The 19,229-nt window shown below is 42.8% G+C and overlaps 1 protein-coding gene and 2 long non-coding RNA genes across 4 annotated transcripts; 2 read left to right on the forward strand and 1 right to left on the reverse strand.

Moving 5' to 3' along the window:
- Window positions 1-5,076: 5,076 nt before the first annotated feature.
- On the reverse strand, window positions 5,077-15,416 carry mtnr1c (melatonin receptor 1C). Of its 2 annotated transcripts, XM_060062822.1 has the most exons (3): window positions 14,168-15,416; window positions 13,579-13,689; window positions 5,077-6,012 (listed from the first exon to the last, which is right to left on the reverse strand). In XM_060062822.1, exons 1-3 carry the CDS (start codon window positions 14,232-14,234, stop codon window positions 5,147-5,149), a joined length of 1,044 nt encoding a protein of 347 aa, XP_059918805.1. In that variant the 5' UTR covers window positions 14,235-15,416; the 3' UTR covers window positions 5,077-5,146. The 2 variants fall into 2 exon arrangements, with proteins under 2 accessions (XP_059918805.1, XP_059918804.1); XM_060062821.1 differs by having other exon boundaries at window positions 13,579-15,416.
- On the forward strand, window positions 15,410-15,674 carry LOC132465911 (uncharacterized). The gene is made up of 2 exons (XR_009527706.1): window positions 15,410-15,502; window positions 15,630-15,674. It is a non-coding gene; the product is annotated as an uncharacterized LOC132465911 (long non-coding RNA).
- Window positions 15,675-16,707: 1,033 nt separating this feature from the next.
- LOC132465910 (uncharacterized) lies at window positions 16,708-18,375 on the forward strand. Its single transcript, XR_009527705.1, has 3 exons — window positions 16,708-17,751; window positions 17,894-17,972; window positions 18,234-18,375. It is a non-coding gene; the product is annotated as an uncharacterized LOC132465910 (long non-coding RNA).
- Window positions 18,376-19,229: the final 854 nt, after the last annotated feature.

A 19,229-nucleotide genomic window follows, 5' to 3' on the forward strand; every position in this document is an offset into this window, starting at 1 on the left:
TGATCAAACAAAATATAATATATTTAGTTATTTAATTGTTCCCTGAAAGAAGAATTCATTTTGCTAATATTCTGAGATTTTATTAAAGACCGCTTTGAGTAAAACAAACAAAAATATTGCTTGCTTAAAAAAAGAAAGCTTCCAAAATAACATGTTGACTTTCTGCATATTTCTGAACTGTCTCTTTATGACCATATCTTTACAAACCCGGCCCTCCGGTCGGACCCGACCTGCATTCTCATGGCATTTTCTGGCGGACATCAGTCAATCCGTGCTACTCTCTATAGAACTCCAACCCTGTGCTTTGCAAAACATTTGTAGTTTTCATCATATCAGCTCTTTTGTTGGGTTCAAGATCCTGTTACAAACAATGAATAGAAGCTTTCTACACAAGGGATCTTGGACCAAGATAAGAATCGTTAGTTCCATTCATCTGCTTTAGACATGGTCTACATTTTGACCCCTCTGTCCGGATACGCAGGAGAAAGGGAGCGATACGCCAAGCAGAATTTGCAAAACAAACAGGGCATTTATCCGTAACCCCCCCCCCCCCCCCCCCCCCTTAACAATCCTCCTGTCCTAAAAAGAGGTCTGCTTTAAGCCTACATAATCAGCATTCCCGCATCCCCTATCCTGAAACGGCAACGTAACAAAACAAACAACAACAACAGCTTCCTGATGACTGTTGTGACCCCTGGCCAAATGAGACATGGAGTAGAGCCCATGAGGCGCATGAGGAGACACAGGCTCTTCTTAAAGTCACTGCACCAATGATCCACTCCGGCACTAACTGGCCGTGCCTCTGCTGCAGCCTCAGTCCCCACAGTCACACAGCCTTCTGATGTAAAACTCAGTGATGTGTGCGGAACGTGTCAGGCAGCAGGAAGCCCATATAATTGGGGAGACGCATGTGTCGGTTCCACCGTGTTATTGTGCCAAATAGTTGTTTTGAGCATCCACTGTATGATGGCCGATAGGTGGAACCGGAACTCATTAATTGTGTCCTGTTGTCTGACATTCAGCAAGCTGATGAACCGATGTCTGAAGCGTTCTCAAAGCGTTGTGGTTGTTTTTCTTTTTTGCGACTTCTATTTGTGTATGATAATCAGTCATTGACGTCAAAATGTTTCTGTTTCGGACACCTTTCTCCCTTCACAGTCCAGAGACTCCTAATCTGAGTGCTGAGGTAAAACCCACCCCGTCTACCATCCATGTAGCCAAACAAACGTGTCACCCAGCTAAGGGCTTCCCCCCTGACAGCTGAATGCTGAATGTAGGCTGGTGGATTGTAAATTGACAAGTGATGGAAATTTAGCCTGTTCACTGAGGATATGACATTATACGAGGGGGGGGGGGGGGGGGGGGGGTTCAATGGAGTGAAAGAAGATTCAAGTGGTGAGTAGAATGACCCCACCATCACGTGCCCTTGACTTTGGACCCATTTTGTTTTCACATCTTCTTTTTTGGTGTTAAGCCCAAAATGTGATTTTCACGTATTTTTGGTAGCAAACGGATCACGAATGTAGCCTAGGTGAATTATTTTGCTGACTATAAATGGGCATGAGACTCAACTGTTTTTTGGGGGTCTAAATTATTTACCAACACGGCCATTTGGGTTTCATGCCCTCATGCACCGACAAAGGGGTTTGAGATTCTTTGTATATATTAATCTGCAATCCTCTATCAGTAATATACTTATAAAAGCAACCAATACACAAGGGGAAAATGGTCTGAATATATAGACCAGAAGAAAAGAACAAATTCACAGGAAACACAATCATATCTAACTATCTCAGGGCTGCTGGTTTGTCTTTTGAGGGTGACATGTCCCATGTCTGAGTCTGCATGAAATCACATCAATGACGCTTCCTGATGTGTATCGCGTTCCTCTGTCTTTTTTATTGCAACAGCCAGGCTTTGTTTGTGTTGTCGTTCTGGTCTGTATCTTTGGGTTTTAATCCCTTATATGAATACGAATTGAATAGAAAACCATGCAATCCCGAGGGGGATTTGGTGTGCTCATGTACAGTCGAACAAAAACCACTACTCAACAGATACGACACGAAATATGTAGTGCATCATCGTGTCACGCAGCAGTCGACTGTGACCAGGGGGAGAAATATGTAGAACAGGAAAAAAAACAGGAAAAACAATGTTGTTTCCTCCATTGTTACACAAAGCTCTTTTGAATGGATAAAGAAAGCCATACTGTATTCATTTATATATTTTTATTAAGGGACTTAAGCAGATGCTTTTGTCCTAAGCGACATACACCCATTCACACATGACAGTGGTGTCGAGGGCAGTTAGGGTTAGGTCTCTTGCTCAGGGACACCTTGACACTCAACTAGGAGCAGCGGGGGATTGAACTAGCAACCTTCCGGACGCATGTAGCCGTTTACCCGGCCACACGCCAACTCTGTGCCTTTACTGGGCTTCTCATGCACCAGGACAAAATGAGTTGATCAATACCCAGTTGAAGGCGGAGTTGAAAAGTGTGAAGCATGCAGAGCATGCATTGAACACTGACATGCCAGAGCTCTCAGTCGAGTGTGAGGGGTGATCAGGTGATGGCTGGATTAACCGATTGGCCCTGATAATTGACTGCACCACAAGTGCGCACCCAGACCAGGGCTCGGGGGAGACGGTATTTTTTGCTTATAGGCCCCCAACAGGAGTGAAATTACCCAGAATAAGTGGCAGCCATGATACGAGTTGTTTGAATGATCTAAATGCTTAGAAATCATGCTTCAATGCATCCTTTCTTATCACCTTTAGCACAGGGTACACCAGACCATCCTTCACGAAAGTAATGGGAGATAATGACATCCAACAATTTCTTGTGGCAGGAGCATTTAAAGTGACACAGTATTGAGCGGTTCAGGGATCAATATGACAACCTCCACGGACGCATGAGAACCTAATCCTAGCATACAGTGGGATTATTTTGATACCGCATTGGTCTTTTCCTTCCAAGTCCTTATGAATTCTCAACCACATCTTCCCTTGACCTCATGACGTTTTCCAGGGAGGTCAAGGGAAAGTGGTTATGAGGGAGAAAGTGGTTATCCTTTGGGCTATTTGATCGGAGCCCAAGGGGATAAAGTAAATAACATTATTATTCACAGTGGTTACAAGGCAGAGGAAGGAATAGAGATTGGACTACTGAACTGCCTTGCGTTGGTTTAGAAATAAAATATTGGTTGTAGTAATCACAATCTACCCCATTGTGTTTGTTGAAAGAAGGTTTGTTAGACCAATTTTAAGGGATTTAAAAAAAAATATTCTTATTCACACTGGTTACAAGGTAGAGGAACAACAGAGATGCCGCCTGTTGTCTGTTCATGCAATCAGATATTTGTGGGAAGTCTTGACACACAGTACACAATGGGGCATTTAGTACAATAACCGGGACAACAAGTCAAGACAAGGAATCACACGGTCCCACATGTACTTTTATGTGCATGGGTTCGTAATTATTTATTTGAAAATGATTTTCTTCTATGTTCCCCAGTTAAACCCACATTTTGACCCACAATTATGCATCAGATTTGCTGCTGCAAATTTTTTTTTTTTAACATGCAGCAATTTCAGCCATCCCTCATCATCATCAGACTTGAAATGAGTTTGCGAGACATGAAAGAGCTGGTTTGAGATGCTCTGAGGATGAACATGCATATATAGGTCTACATCATTTGCAAACCATATTGGGAGATATATACTTAAATGCAAAACAGGCCTGTCAATTTATTAAGATGTGCTGCTCCATTGGCAGCACAATGGTTGACAATAAACATTGGCTGCAGCCACAACGGTATATTATTATTTGATACCTACCTGTAGGATTTGTCACGGTTTGGCAGGGTAGAGCCTCACCTTGATATATTAATCTGTGAAAAACCAAAGCTAGATGATGCTGCTATGAGTTACAGTTGACAATAGGGCATCGTGATTGGAAAAAATACTTGTCAGTTTAATGCCATCGCAGGCATATGACGTAAGTGCAGTTGTATACAAGTAATAAGTACAAATAACACACAGATACCTTTTTGGATGCCAATATATAGACAAACCTTAAATGTTTGTCTATATCTGGAAATTGAAGTAATAAAAAATGTATTTACATACATTTTGGGCGCTTAATAGACGCTTTTATCAAAAGTGACTTACAACAGCTCATACAGGCATTCACACACCGAAGGCGGAGTCAAACATGCAAGGCGACAGCCAGCCCTTCGTGAGCAGTAAGTGGTCTTGCTAGGGACACCGTGACACTCAGGTAGGAGGAGCCAGGACACATTACAATTATAGGTAACCCAATTTTGACAAATTAAAAAGATTGTACCTTTTTAAACTTGTAGGGGGCGCAAACAAGATCAACCAATCAGAAGATATGAGGCAAGTGTGAGAGAAAAACATAATTTAGAAACAGGAAACAGGAAGTTGACCAGATGTTGTCTTGGAACATTCTGATTCAAAGTGGACTGGGATGGTTCTGGGACCCCTACATGTCTTGTCATGATGGTGCTTTTTCTCCAGATTGAAAGACACATTCAAAGGTTTTTTTGCACTTGATTTTAAATGTTAAAATCTAAAAAAAACTGGGTTTTTATGTTGACGAGATCCTTCCTGCATTCATTATTATTGTCAGATATCCTGTGACCGCATGCAAAGTAATACAGTGGTTGTCATGGATATGAGGTACAAACAGTCAAGAGTGCTCAAGAAAGTGAGCGCTAGGAAAAAGTGTTGATTCAGTGCTGACAAAAAAAGGTTACAGGGTTGGATTGGTTTGGATCCTTGGCTTTCCATCATTGTCAATTTGTGACCGAACAATGCAGTACATTTAGTCTTTGGGATTATTCCCCTTGAGTTGGTCTCACTTGAGTTTGTGGCACTTCAGCACATTACAAATGTATAAGGTATTCGCACGCAAACTCCCACACACACACACACACACACACACACACACACACACACACACACACACACACACACACACACACACACACACACACACCGTGAATAAGAATAGCATCTCAGCAAAAGGCACAAAATCGTCAAAAAGAAAAAAATCATGATAAAAAAAGACCATACGGAGGTTCCATTGGAGATCGACTCCTCCACCGCAAACAAACAGTACCGCTCAAACATCAACCTCCGCCATGTTGTTGTTAGTGAAGGCCGGCGAGGGCTTAGTCCTCATGCCCTCGGTGGGACACCTGGACGACTCGGTCCTGAGCAGGCGGGGCATGCACAAGGCCAGCACGATGGTCTTGTACTCCTTGCGGAAGTTCCGGTTGAGCAGCCCGTAGATGACGGCGTTGAGGCAGCTGTTGAAGTACGCCATGAAGTAGCTGGTGACAAACAGCCACTCGGGTACGCTGGCCGCCACCCGGGACGGGTCGACGGCCACCGCCAGCCCGATGAGGTTGAGCGGCGCCCAGCACACGGCGAACAACACAAACACCATGAACATGGTGAGGAAGTTCCTCACGTCGCTGGGCTTCACCTTGGCCCGCTGCGCTGGCTTGACGCGGTGCTTCACCTGGATCACCAGCACCCATATCCTCATGTAGCAGTAGGACACCACCAGCACGGGGAGGAGGAAGTGGATGACCACCACCGACACCGTGTAGTACGAGCTGACCGTCTGGGCGAACGTGCAGGAGTAGACGCGCGGGTCGTACTGCAGCGAGCCCACGAAGAAGTTGGGCACGGTGGCGATGGCCGTCAGCAGCCAGGTGAGGCCCAGGTAGAGGAAGGTGTTGCGGACGCTGTAGAGCCGGTCATAGTGCAGGCTGTGGCAGATGTAGCAGTAGCGGTTGATGGCGATGGCTGTGATGTTGAAGATGGAGCCGATGACGCTGAGGCCCATGATGAAGCCGCTGGCCTGGCAGTGCAGGTCGCCCATGGTCCAGTCGTCGCGGACGATGGCCGTCAGCACCAGGGGGTAGGGGTACACGGCCACCACCAGGTCGGCCACCGAGAGGCTCACCACGAAGATGTTTCCTGTGGGGGGACAGCAAGGGGCGTTCATCTCACCCCCTCTGCGGCTCCACCATGGCTAGCTAGCTACCAAGCTAATGCTTTTGACGTTTAACAGGTCACAGAGGAAATGGCAATGGCAATATTTATTTGATTTATATCTTCTGCTTTATTTTCTCTTCTTGAATGGTTTCAATCGATTCTCTTGGCTACAGCATATTTAGAATGTATGTCTGCACTATTTTGTCTTTTACGGAAGTATCCTGTGATACTTCGTTACCCCATGTGTTTTAATGGTTGATCATAAGTGTACCCTTGTAAGTGTTACCATTCAGTTCCATTGCCTGATCAGATATGAGAAAATATGCTATAAAAACTTTAGGAGGCTGAATGTGAATGACATTTTAAAGTCCACGACTTTATGATGGAAAAGATTAAAACTAAATTCTGAAGGCGATGCTATAAGAAAGCCCTAATAAAAAACACTTAAATGTCAAATCATTGTCAAATAACTTCCTGTGTGCCTGGAGTCTAACTTCCTGGCTGCACGTGTCCCTGGCTCTTGTACGACAAAACAAGTGAACGAAAATGCTGTCTGACAATATTACTGTGGTGCCGTTCCAGGGGGAGAGTCTGAGATTGATCTTAACGTGTGCCAGAGCATGTCACTTAAAGCCCTGGCGGAATCAAATACGCTTCAAAGGAGAAGACATTTACAGCAAACTGCGCTAATTTAGAAGTAATGTGTTGTGACAGCTCCTTATCACATATATATATATATATATACACATCTAAATAGATGTATATATATAACGTATATATATATATATATATATATATATATATATATACATAAACATCTATAGATATATGCAACATACGTCACAGAACATGAACAGACAGCAGCATGATGAGGCCGTCATCCGTGTCTCTTTGCTCTTTGTGCGTTGGAGTTAATCCCTGGAGTTAAACACCGTCCCTACTGTTTGACCAAATTATTTTTGACAATGTCCGCAAATACTTTTTTTAAGATATATACTGTATATTTTCTCAACAAAAATACTAAAACCACCTTCATCTGAACACATGTCGAAAAAATAACCATAATACATTTATTCGTATTAAATGTATCAATGTGCGTGTGCGTGAATACTCTTATTTCTTTAATAAGACACATTTTTATTGCCTTCATTTTTTGGAAAAAAGCTCTCGCTTCATGCTGACGTTAATCAGTTATAGATATAAAACTGTTGGGGAATGTGGAAAAAACTTTTTTATTCACAGCGGTTACAAGGCAGAGAAAGGACTAGATCATCCCTCTTCCTGAAGTAAATTAGCAACTTATTCGACCAATCAGATTCCTCCTAAAATATATCCAGTTTTTCTACCAAACAAATTGCTCGAAATGTGTGATCGCCTGAAGAATCTGAGCGATCTGATTGGTCAAAAATATTTTATTTTCAAGCTATCTGCTTGGTTAAAAAAAATAATATTTTGTGTTAACATTTAACGGATATTAACTGTATCTATCGGATTTAATCATATCTCATCAAATCGCACCGGGTCATTATAACATTGCATCGAATCACATCAAATCGTTCCATATTGAAATGTATGGTCCCTGAATAGAGAGAGACAGAGACAGAGACAGAGTGAGAGACAGAGACAGAGACACAGAGGCCGAGACAGAGAGACAGAGAGTTTAGTAGTCCAAGAGTAAGTCTAAGGATTGAATATGAACAATGTTGGCCCCCAGCCTGCTGTAGAAGAAGAGGCTGCCGTAACCATAACGACACACATGCTCACACACAAACACACACAAACGCACACGTCAAAAGGTACGCACCCACACACACACACACACATAGCCTTCTCCCCCTAAAAATAAACAAGCATTGGCCTCTTCATGTTTGCAGCAGCTCAGCGGTCCTATCTGTCACAATGTGTTGTGTGAAGCTCAGTGCGCCGGCCGGCGGCATGTGTCACCGTGCAGAGGTTTGCACCCCAGCCTGACATCACGTGGGTCCCTGTATCTCTGCTGGAGATCCGCGGACACAAGACACGCCACGGCATCGGGTCTCGGTTCGCCTCGCCTATAGGATTCCTTTTCCAGAGCTCAGATTTCCCACAAGTTTAGAGATGTGAGTGTTTGGTTGCCTGGAAACAACGCTCTTATATACAGACTATTTACAGGCCGGGCAAGGCTGGCAATCTCTCTCTCTCTCTCTCTCTCTCTCTCTCTCTCTCTCTCTCTCTCTCTCTCTCTCTCTCTCTCTCTCTCTCTCTCTCTCTCTCTCTCTCTCTCTCTCTCTCTCTCTCTCTCTCTCTATTTAATCTACCTGGCCGTCTTATGTTCTCATCCTACCCAAAAGTGCCAGAACCAGCCTTTCTTGCTTATGCAAAACAGACAATGCTAACAAAGGAATGGGTTTGATATTCTGGCCTGGAAACCCTATATGGGCCATGTATGGTCACCTGTTGTTGCTAGCTATTATTACCAAGTGTGTGAATGGAATGGAACATTATGCCCTGGTACCTCAAAGATGATTGGTCAACGGTACCAAGTGAACGAGCAGAGCTGGATACAAGCCCCTTGGCTCCTCTGACACCAATTGGCTTGGTGATTATTGAAATAGATGACCCAACCCAAAGAAAGTTGGTGGGTCATCAGCGCACGCACAAACAAACAGATACAGACACTGATAGACACATGACCCACACACGCACATCCACACACACACACACACACACACACACACACACACACACACACACACACACACACACACACACACACGCACACGCACACACACGCACACGCACACACACACACACACACACACACACACACACACACACACACACACACACACACACACACATATGCATGCACTTACACAACACACACACACACACACACACACACACACACATTGACACATACACACACACACACACACACACACACACACACACACACACACACACAGACACACGCACACACACAACCACAAGCACACAAAAGCATACACACAAGCCCACACGACTGTATTCAAAGATACATTGGGGACTTTATTGAAAGTCACCAAACCATTGATGATCATTGGTATCTTTTACCTTTGTTCAAAGATAAACATCTTGTGCAATCATGTTTTTCCATCTTTGTGTGTGTGTTGTGAAAACCCTCAGAAACTGTTAAAACATAAAAACTGCATTAAGTAATGCACCAGAAATGCACCCTCTTTTTGTTCCCACCCTCCACCCCGTCACCCAACTTCTCCAGAAACGCCTTCATCGGAAATAATAACTATTTAGGAATTGTAAGGATGGCCAACTCCAAATCTGCCAGTACACAGCCTCGGAACTCCTTGGTCATCAAAACAAAATACAATCCATAAATGTCTCCCCCGTGAGTTCCAAAAAAGCACCCAAAAATGTCTGGTGTGTCTATGTGTGTATTTACCATATTGGTGGTGTAAGCATATTTGTGGCCCCCACATTGTCGATCAAGCAATATGAAGCACACTGCAAAGAAGAAGAAAAGTGCAAGCGTGTGGCAACAAGAGTCTAAATATGTATAAATAGAGTCTGTATATGCAGACTAAAATATATACGTAGGCCTATATTAAAATATATTATATTATAGAATAGAGTATATGTTTAGAAATATAGTCATTAAATGCGTTCAAAAGTAGAGCCGGAATATACGTTTATTACTTTCATAGAGTCGGTTGATACGGACTAATAACGCTTGTAACATTATAATTAAAGTCGGTATATACCCATATTATATAATTATATATAATGCAAAATGATATATATATCATATTGTATTATATATAATTATTTATTCTATATATACTTTTATAAAAAGAGCGCAAGCCAAAACAGGCGAATGACAGAACAGGAGCAAAGTCTGTGTGGACGAAGAGGTTTTGCATTCCTTTGCATGGCTTCCTGGCTTGCTTGCTTGCTTGCTTGCTTGCTTGCACGGCCCACGCCGATCCTCAAGCCTCGGGGCTTAGGTTTTCTTTGTCACATCCACCTTCTGCATCGCATCCGCTTCAAAGACCCAGTGGAGACATACGACCAGCAGGCCAGACTGGCAGGAACACCATGCTTTGATTTATGCTGCCATATTTACTCTTTTTTTTTTTTACAGAATAACAACCTATAACGAATTAAGCAAAAGTGCTGGCATCAATTACCTCCAATTAATTGACAAAAGGGGGATTATTACTACGAGGGCGTGCCACAAACCAGATGAGATTTAACTTGATTAGTAAGAGGAGAGGAAGGAGCCCATGAGCAAGGGCAGAACCCATGTGATGAATTAGTAGTGACTAGTTCACCAAGACGCATGTTCAAGGGACCGGTGAATTTATTAAATTTGATTTTGCATGGCTTCACATCATGTGGTTTGGCATCAGCACCCTTGTCAGAGAGCTTTCCAACCAATCCCTGAGTGTCTGACAATGTAACAGTCAGTGGCTGGGAGAGGATTCAGGCCACCAGAGCAGCACATGCTTCAACCAAACAACCGAGGGAGGTTTCACATGTCCAGGACGCTGTAATGGTAATGGAAAGAGTGTGTATGGGAAGACAGAGCCCGTGTTTTTGCATTGATCCAGAGCACAGAAAGACAGGGCGACAAGGAGATAGGGAAACAGGGAGACAGGGAGGGAGACAGGGATGGAGACAGGGCAACAGGGCGATAGGGGGTCAGGGAGACAGGGAAACAGAGGGCGAGAGCAAGAGAGAGAGAGAGAGAGAGAGAGAGAGAGAGAGAGAGAGAGAGAGAGAGAGAGAGAGAGAGAGAGAGAGAGAGAGAGAGAGAGAGAGAGAGAGAGAGAGAGTTAGCGAGAGAGAGAGAGAGAGAGAGAGAGAGAGAGAGAGAGAGAGAGAGAGAGAGAGAGAGAGAGAGACTGAGAGAGAGAGGATAGCGAGAGAAGAGCAGCTGGAGGGCATGTGTGTGTGTGTGTGTGTGTGTGTGTGTGTGTGTGGATGGTTGAGGGTGGGGGCAGGGGGGGTGATAAAGAGAGCTTACTCGTAAAAACACAGCTTAAATGTAGTGTAGCAGAAAGAGCCCAGGAAGCCTAGGAATGGATGGATGATTATATGGATGGATGGATGAATATGTGGATGGATGGATGGCAGGATGGTTGGATGGATAAGTATGTGGATGGATGGCTGGATTGGTGGATGGTCCTGGATGAATATATGCATGGATGGATGAATATGTGGATGGATGGATTGATGGATGGATGAATATTGTAATGGATGATTGTGTGGATGGATGAATACGGGAATGGATAGATGAATATGGGAATGGATAGATGAATATGGGGATGGATGGATGAATATGGGGATGGGTGAATGGATGAATAGGTGGATGGATGGATGGCTGGATCAGGAAATCGATCATTGTTTAAGACCTACATTATGTTTTATAATGCGTTACATAATGAATAATATGCTACTTAATCCAGTGAAGAGATCCATTGCTGAAGGTCTCAGCAGCGGATCACATGCACGTACATATAATACCACTTCTGTAATTTGAGAATTCCCCAACATCTCATTCATTGAGTCATTTAGATGGAGTCTTCCTGGGGGCCATTAGGTAACACTGCGAGTGTGTCCCACCAGGGATTGAGGGGGGGGGGGTGGGTGGCGGGATGGGTGTCCTTAACCCGGGTGGGGGTGCACAATTGTACAATTACACATTTATTCATAGCGATCTAAGAAATACAATGAATAGCGTGTTTCAAACAGAGGACAGATTGTGAAAGAAGATGTAACATCACACAGTCTGTGAGTACACACGTCAAGCTACTTGGAGGACTGAACCATGAGGCAGCTGTTGGACAGGAAGGAACGAGCGCTGGTTTGATTTGGAAGGAGCATATTGATATAATGCCTTTGGCCATTGCTACAGTTATAGGCACATGATTGCTTCTGAAGTTATTCCATCTATATTTTCCATAAGCCTTTAAGTATTTAATACAGAGGCCTTATGCATGAAGCATGACGGAAATCAAAAAGCACAAAAACGCTCATTATTGCAGACATGTAATTTCCTTATGTAACAGCCTAATACACTTGCTCTCATTAGGATCTATGGAGGATCCTACATTGATTGAGAGCTTTCACCCCAGATTTTTTAAACATGCATCACAGGCAATTGTGCTTTCTATTTTGAGATCATCTGAGAAATCGGAATAACATCCGAGATCTAAGCGTCTGAGACTCGGGTCTTGAGTCGGTGTGAGAGCTGATTGCAACAGAGCCGTAAACCCAACATGAAATCTGTAGAACCAATTGCAAAGCCGCACACCGCTCCATGGTGAATATGATTTAGCAAACATATCTGGCCAAACGAAGGGCGTAGGCCTAATGCGTCACTCAACTCATGGATAGAATAACTCATCCCAAACAATACAATTATCGGAAACTACTCTTGTTTGCTCCATCTTCTTCAAATGATGTGCGGACAGAAATCAATACACTACTCCGTTGAGTTTTATTTTAAGCTCATTGCTGTCATTTTCTATCCCATTTGAATTATTTACCCAATAGTAGGTTTGCCTACTTTTAAATCAACCTACTCTATATTCTCATCTCCTGAATCATTTATAAATGGCGAAAGATCCACGGCAATTCTACACAGACAAGCGTGGTAGAATGGAACGAGAGCCTGACAACTAGACACCCTTCACAGAATACAACGCAAACATGAAGAAGTTCAATGGCAAAAACAAACGGCCCACCAGTCTATATGGGAATACATGGGAGTTTCTAATTGTATACATGATCTTCCTCTCTTTCTTCACAACCTCTCTACGGGAATACACCGTGGGCAGAGTAGCACATGAACACATTGTCTAACCTAGGGCCGTTCACACTGCAGCTCCTGATGGGGGAGCTCGGGGTTAAACGGGGTGCACACGAGCGAAGGAGGATGAGCAGGATGGAGGGAGGCCAGGGGTTTATGGATGAAGACAGAGGACCGCCGCTTGGGGAAGGTGGCCTGGGGAGCGAGCCTGCCACTGTTTGTGAGGGCTTCAGGCTGGCTTTTTGAGTGGCTGTTTCACCACTGCTTCAGGACCAGTCTGAAGCAGTGAAACACGAACACGAACACGCACACCACACACACATCACACCTCACCTGAGACAAGTGTACAACTTTTTAGGAACTGAGAGAGGGAGAGAGAGAGAGAGAGAGAGAGAGAGAGAGAGAGAGAGAGAGAGAGAGAGAGAGAGAGAGAGAGAGAGAGAGAGAGAGAGAGAGAGAGAGAGAAAGAGAGAGAGAGAGAGAGAGAGAGAGAGAGAGAGAGAGAGAGATTGTGCTTATGATGTGTAAATTGTGTTGAGCATAATGAATGCTGAGGATAAGAATTAAATCTAATAATCACATAAATGTGTCCAAGTTTTCCTCATGCATCATTGCAACTATAGGTTATGCTTTAATTTCAAAAGTGTTCGTCCAAACCTTCCAAATGCACCTTGTTAAACATAGAAAACTAATCGGTTTTTTCATGCATCATAGTCATTAGTACTGTCTTAAAGTTAGGAAACTTTCCAACTGACCTGCATTCCTCAGTTTTTTGTTTCTAAACACGGAAAGAATTACAAGGACATTGCCAACGATGTCCACCACTATAGTCAAGATCAGCACGCTGGCCAGCGCAGTGGACAACCCAGCGGGAGACTTCTGTGCCGGGTCGCTGTCATTGTGGGACAGGCAATTGATCGAGCTCATATTCGCTTGTATATCCATATCATTCCAGATCCGACGTCCATTGACAAGACTTTCTGTTAATTAAAGAACTTCACAAATCAAAGGATGGAACAAAAAAAGAAAGAAATAGCGAAACAATCTTCCGTCGGGCGCTGGTTCGACGCACAGTCCCCAGCCATGGTCCCTTACAGAGAGTAGGATAGCCGTTGTGGATTCTTCACAACAAGAAGGTGACCACGAGCGATTCCTAACCGTCCATCGTCTTGCCCCTCGTGAAAGACAGAAGGACTTCTGCAAGGCGATCCATTCAACCAAATAACGCTCCAACAACGGCGCGAAATTCGCTCTGTGCGTAAAGGAATCACCGAGAACCCTTTGCGTGGATCCGCAAGCGCGGGGGGTATGAGGAGGAAGGTTTAGGATTCATTAATATAATTAAATCAATTTGTAGATATTGTATTCTGTTCGTGGATAGGTGCACTGGTGCATGGCTGCCAAGTCCCATTCTTGCACGTCAAGATAGCGCACGGGGGCACCGTTAAAATATCTCATCGTAAACCTGTCTTGACACACGGCCAGACTCATTTCCCTGCCCACCTGCTACACCTTCACACTTTCCACAGCTTCATTACAAGCCTGGCTAATCCGAGCAGATAAGCGGTAGATTGACTCGTTATTATGGTATCTTTGTCTGGACATAATGGAATTTGTTTTAACAATGGGAATACTGTCATTGTCAACTTGTCTTGCTTCTTAAGTTTTAGTTTTCATGGAAATGGCGCCTTCGTGTGTTTATTGATGACTGTCACAACAACGTCCAGTGGTTCCAAACGAATCAAACGTTGGTTTTGATCATCCACCCGATGAGTACAAGTTTTTTATTTGCCTATGTGATATCTAGCCACTTCTAGGTCGACAGCCCAAATGATTGAGTATTTGCATTACAAGGGAAATACGCCACTTGACGTCAGCGCTAAAAGCGTAGGCCTACTGATTGACAGCCTTGTGCATGACATCATGACAGCTGATTGATAAACCCAACTGGCCGGTAAAGATTTTACGTGTAAGTTTCACATCATTTTGATAGGACAATTTCCTACTTTAGTTCAACCTTTTTTTGACAGTTAATGGCATATTTGACAGTTAATTGACAAACAATACAAGATTATAATGGCCTCATTTAACATGTTTTTTTAATCTGTTTATTGCCATTGACATATTATTGATTACAGTTGCCCTACAGCTGATTAAAGAGGGACTAGTATGACCCGAGGCATTGCGGTTGAACCAGTTTAGCCCTCTCGCGTCCATTTGCATTGGAATCCTCGGTCGCAGTCAGCCACATTGGTCCATCGAGGTGTGGTCCATCTTTCGACTAATTTCAATACAAATCCCAGCTCAAGCCGCACCCGATTTCCCTGACCAAATTGTTAAAGGTTATTGCCCCAGGCTCTTTGGTACAACAAAAGTGTAACAAGAGAGTATGGAAATGGAGGCCAATGAGTTTGCTACGATGTGCGATGACCTGAAACACATGCAGCAACAGGTGCAGTGGCCACTCCCTCGGCCACGGCATCCCGGAAGAAAATAGGAAAAACACATTGTGTGATGAGGTGGAGTCAACTGAAACAAATAAAAGCTCACCTCACTCCTCCGTCGAAGCAACAACCTGTTCAACACACACCACACAGATCCATTACCTTGTTGCGCCAAAGAGCAACAGCAGACAAGCCATGAACTTTCAGATCGCGCTAGGAGTTTTCTGCCTTATTGGTAAGTTCTGCCTACATGCTTTTAATGTTGGACAATGTTTACTATAAACTATATTTTGGTTCCAGAAGTCATTGGAAACCATATACCAAACATGTAAATGTGTTCAAAATCGTTAATCATTTCACAGTTCTGGCACAAGGAATGACCACAACCATGGGTGCTCCTGAGGGGGTGAGATTCCTCCCATTTGTATGGGTTTATGCTTTCATCACTTGTATTGGTTTATCCTTTCATTTGTTTTGATGTGTAGGCCTTGGTCTGATGCAAGTGAAATAAATCTGATTTTGTCTACAGGAAAAGCCTGCTTGTGAGAAATATAATTTGCCTGCATGTGAGAGAAACTATGTGCCGGTGTGCGCAACTGACGGCCATACATACCCAACTGAGTGTGCGCTTTGTTATGCCATCAGGTAGGTTGAGACAAGTCTTTTGTTACTGGTGGTTTTGTGAGGCCTCCTTGGGAATTTGGTGTTCGCTAAACTAATCTGTGTTTATTTTATTCCCACAGCACAGGGGACACCTCGGCTTTAATCCAAAGCAGAGGAGAATGTCCAAACTCTGAATGATAGTCCAATTATTTGGACCTGTGATGCTACTATATGGCGAGGGTTGATTTAATATACTCAATGATCATTTGTTGTGAGGGAAACGGTGTGCAGTGATTTAAATGGTTACTCAAGGTGATATTAACAATATCAACAAAATAATTGTTATGATTTTGTTTTTATGATTGATTGTGTTTCATTTTAATTCGTATTCAAATTAATTTTCATATGACGTGTTTTTCTTATTGTGTTTCTTTTTCTCAATCGATGATTAAATGACTTCAACAAAAAAACAAGAAGATTCGAGCTTTGTACAACTGTCTTACCTAACATGAGTAGATTGTCAATTACCCTGGTTTATGGACATAGGCCTATTATTGATTAAAATAATATATAATTTATAATCAGGCAATATTGTTTGCTGTTGTTTCTATGTGGTATTATCTAGGTATAAACCTTAAAACTAATTTAATGCAAGTTGCTGTATTATTTCATGGATAGGCAAACTGCTAAATAGCTGCGATCGATCAATCTTTCTAATCCCCATGTAGCCTATATAGCATCAAGAAATAACATGAAGTTAAGGGTTGCATTGAAGATAATTATATTGATCATTATTGATTCTACATAATTATATATTGTCTAGACTAAGCCAACCAGGATTGATACTCTCAAGATCCATGGAGGCGGAGAGAGGATCATGAATGCAGGGCAATTTCCGGTTTGTACGCCTGTTTAGTCCCGGATCGAGTAGTAGAAGAAGAATAAGTATCACAACAACAACCACAACAACCACAACAACAAGGTGGATCATTATTGAGTTTAACGAAAAAATTGACAGAGTAATATCCGTGGAAAAGTAACAGAAACCGACACATCTATTGAAAGTCTTCTTCTTCTTCTTTCGAGTTTATTTGGCGGATGGCAAACCAATATTGTGCATTACCGCCACCTACTGTTGGTTTTAGAGCTTCGATGGACGTTATAAACTATGCAAAAGAACAAAAGTAAATAAACAAAATCATGTAAATAGAAAACAACTGATTAAATTATAATCTGTGAAATAAACCTGTTGCTTTTAGATAAGTCATTACATGTTTCCATGCTGGTGGTCTCAGTGTGGAAAAGGAGAGTAAACCCTCTAAGGTCAAGCTTGTTTGACCCAAAGCTTTAACATTTTTCAACAGCTCCCTTCTCTCCAAATTGTACGCTTCACATTGTAGTAAAACATGCTCCACTGTTTCTCTTCCATTACATTTTGGGCAGACCCCTGTTTCATGTTTGCCTATGATGTTCATACTGTGGTTAAGACATGTGTGCCCTATGCGTAGTCTTGTGATGATAACCTCACATCTTCTGTTCCAGTCTATTGAAAGTCCCGCTTACTCTCGCCATATATCCCATGCATGCCACTCAAAGTCCCGCCCCCTCTCTCCCTCAAGCCAATAACGCTTCTTTCTTTTTTTACCCATGATGTTCCAGGCTGGGTGCGAGGAGACTACATGTCCAACAGCGGGGCGTTAAAAATGCACAAACCACAAACTGTTGTGTAATGAGGTGGAGTCAGTCATAACAAATAAAACCTGCCGCCAGTCACACCGTAGAATCCTTTTACAACACGAGAGATTCCTACGCGACTCGCAACTCACATCAGCGGAAGCACAATGAACATATGGAGTGCACTGGGCCTGTTGTGCCTTATATGTGAGTTCCGCCTATGCTTGCGTGCTTGACATGTTGTAGCCATACATGTGTTGACAATAAACTGTATTCCGTTACCAAAAATCGACGAAGCATGTTAACCATAGGGATTATCCAACATTAATTGTGAACGATCCTTTCACAGTTCTTGCAAATGGAATGACCACAGCGGACGACTCTCAGGGGGTGAGACATTCAGGACATAACGAGGCCTTATGTTTGAGGTAGGCTCAAGGGATTCGTCGATTTGAACTGTTCGATCTGAATTTTTTACTTGTAGGAGCAGCCACAGTGTGACCAATATCTGTTACCGCTTTGTACACGTGAATATGAGCCGGTTTGTGGAACCGATGGGGAAACTTATCCGAGTGAATGCATGTTGTGTTTCGCCAACAGGTAAGCTGAATTTATTATTTTATATTTTTTTAACTTGTGAATTTGGTGTTTTCAGGGTTAATATGTATACTTTTTTTTTTCCCATACAGTGAAGGACCAAAGACGGACGTTTTAATCAAAAGCAGAGGGGCATGTTAAGGGTGAAAATGAATATCCCATGATGTAGGCCTACTGCTACTCCTACTGGGTCTATGTCATGATGTTTAAATTAAACATTCATTTAAACTTTGATTTAGGTTCCTAATTTTCTACATAATGTTGACTGGACATTTGTTCTTCTATTTTCTTAATCCCTTTTCAATTAAACTGGTTTTCACTTTTTATTTAATATATAGGCCTAGGCCTATTTGACATTAAAATAAATTTTCCCAAAAAATAACTTCAATGTGAATTGTACTGGTTTTTTAACTGCATATGAAAATACCTCTTTGGTCAAGTATGGAAGAAAGGGTGGGATATCTGAGTTCTGTGAAAAATCAAGCCCAAAAACATGGAATGAGGCCGAACCGGTCACACGCATGCGTGTGAGCGTTTAGATAGTTTGTTGTGAAATACCTCTGTGGTATTTAGAAAAACCTGTTTTACTGTTCGGATGACCTTTACACCGTCGATGTTGTGCAAACATAAATAATGAGGACGCATTGCCAGCGTAGGCCTACGTTAGTAGCGCAAGTATATATTCTAGAAATAAATAAAGCAGATGCATTAAATTGCAGGAAAAACTAGGCTACTTATTTTTGGTTTGCAACAAACTTTGGACATTATAAATATTCATTCGGGGCACTGTTGATAAAATTGATAAGAACACAGCTGGGCTGTGTTGTAGGCTTATACGCCGATATCTGCTCCTTCCTAAAATAGTTGTTCCGACTGGTTGGTTGTCTGCCTGTGCAAACAGGGTTACGCCTCTTGGTTGGATTGGTTGGAAATCGTGTGACTCACACGAAGTTTACCTTTTTAGTGAAAAACAGCAACATTCAAATGTGATGAATGCTAATATCCAAACCTTTAACCCCTCATCCTTTCATTCCACCCTTCGCTTTCCTGGATCCATTAAAGTTCAGATTCAGGGGGAATTGGTGGAT

This window comes from Gadus macrocephalus, chromosome 10 (assembly GCF_031168955.1).
Source record: "Gadus macrocephalus chromosome 10, ASM3116895v1".
Taxonomy (NCBI): domain Eukaryota; kingdom Metazoa; phylum Chordata; class Actinopteri; order Gadiformes; family Gadidae; genus Gadus; species Gadus macrocephalus.

Coding starts and splice junctions, on each gene's coding strand:
- mtnr1c (XM_060062821.1), bottom strand. CDS start 13,768: ATGGATATACAAGCGAATATGAGCTCGATCAATTGCCTGTCCCACAAT. Junction 6,013..13,578: donor CAAAAAACTGAGGAATGCAG/GTCAGTTGGAAA, acceptor GTCCCCCCACAG/GAAACATCTTCGTGGTGAGC.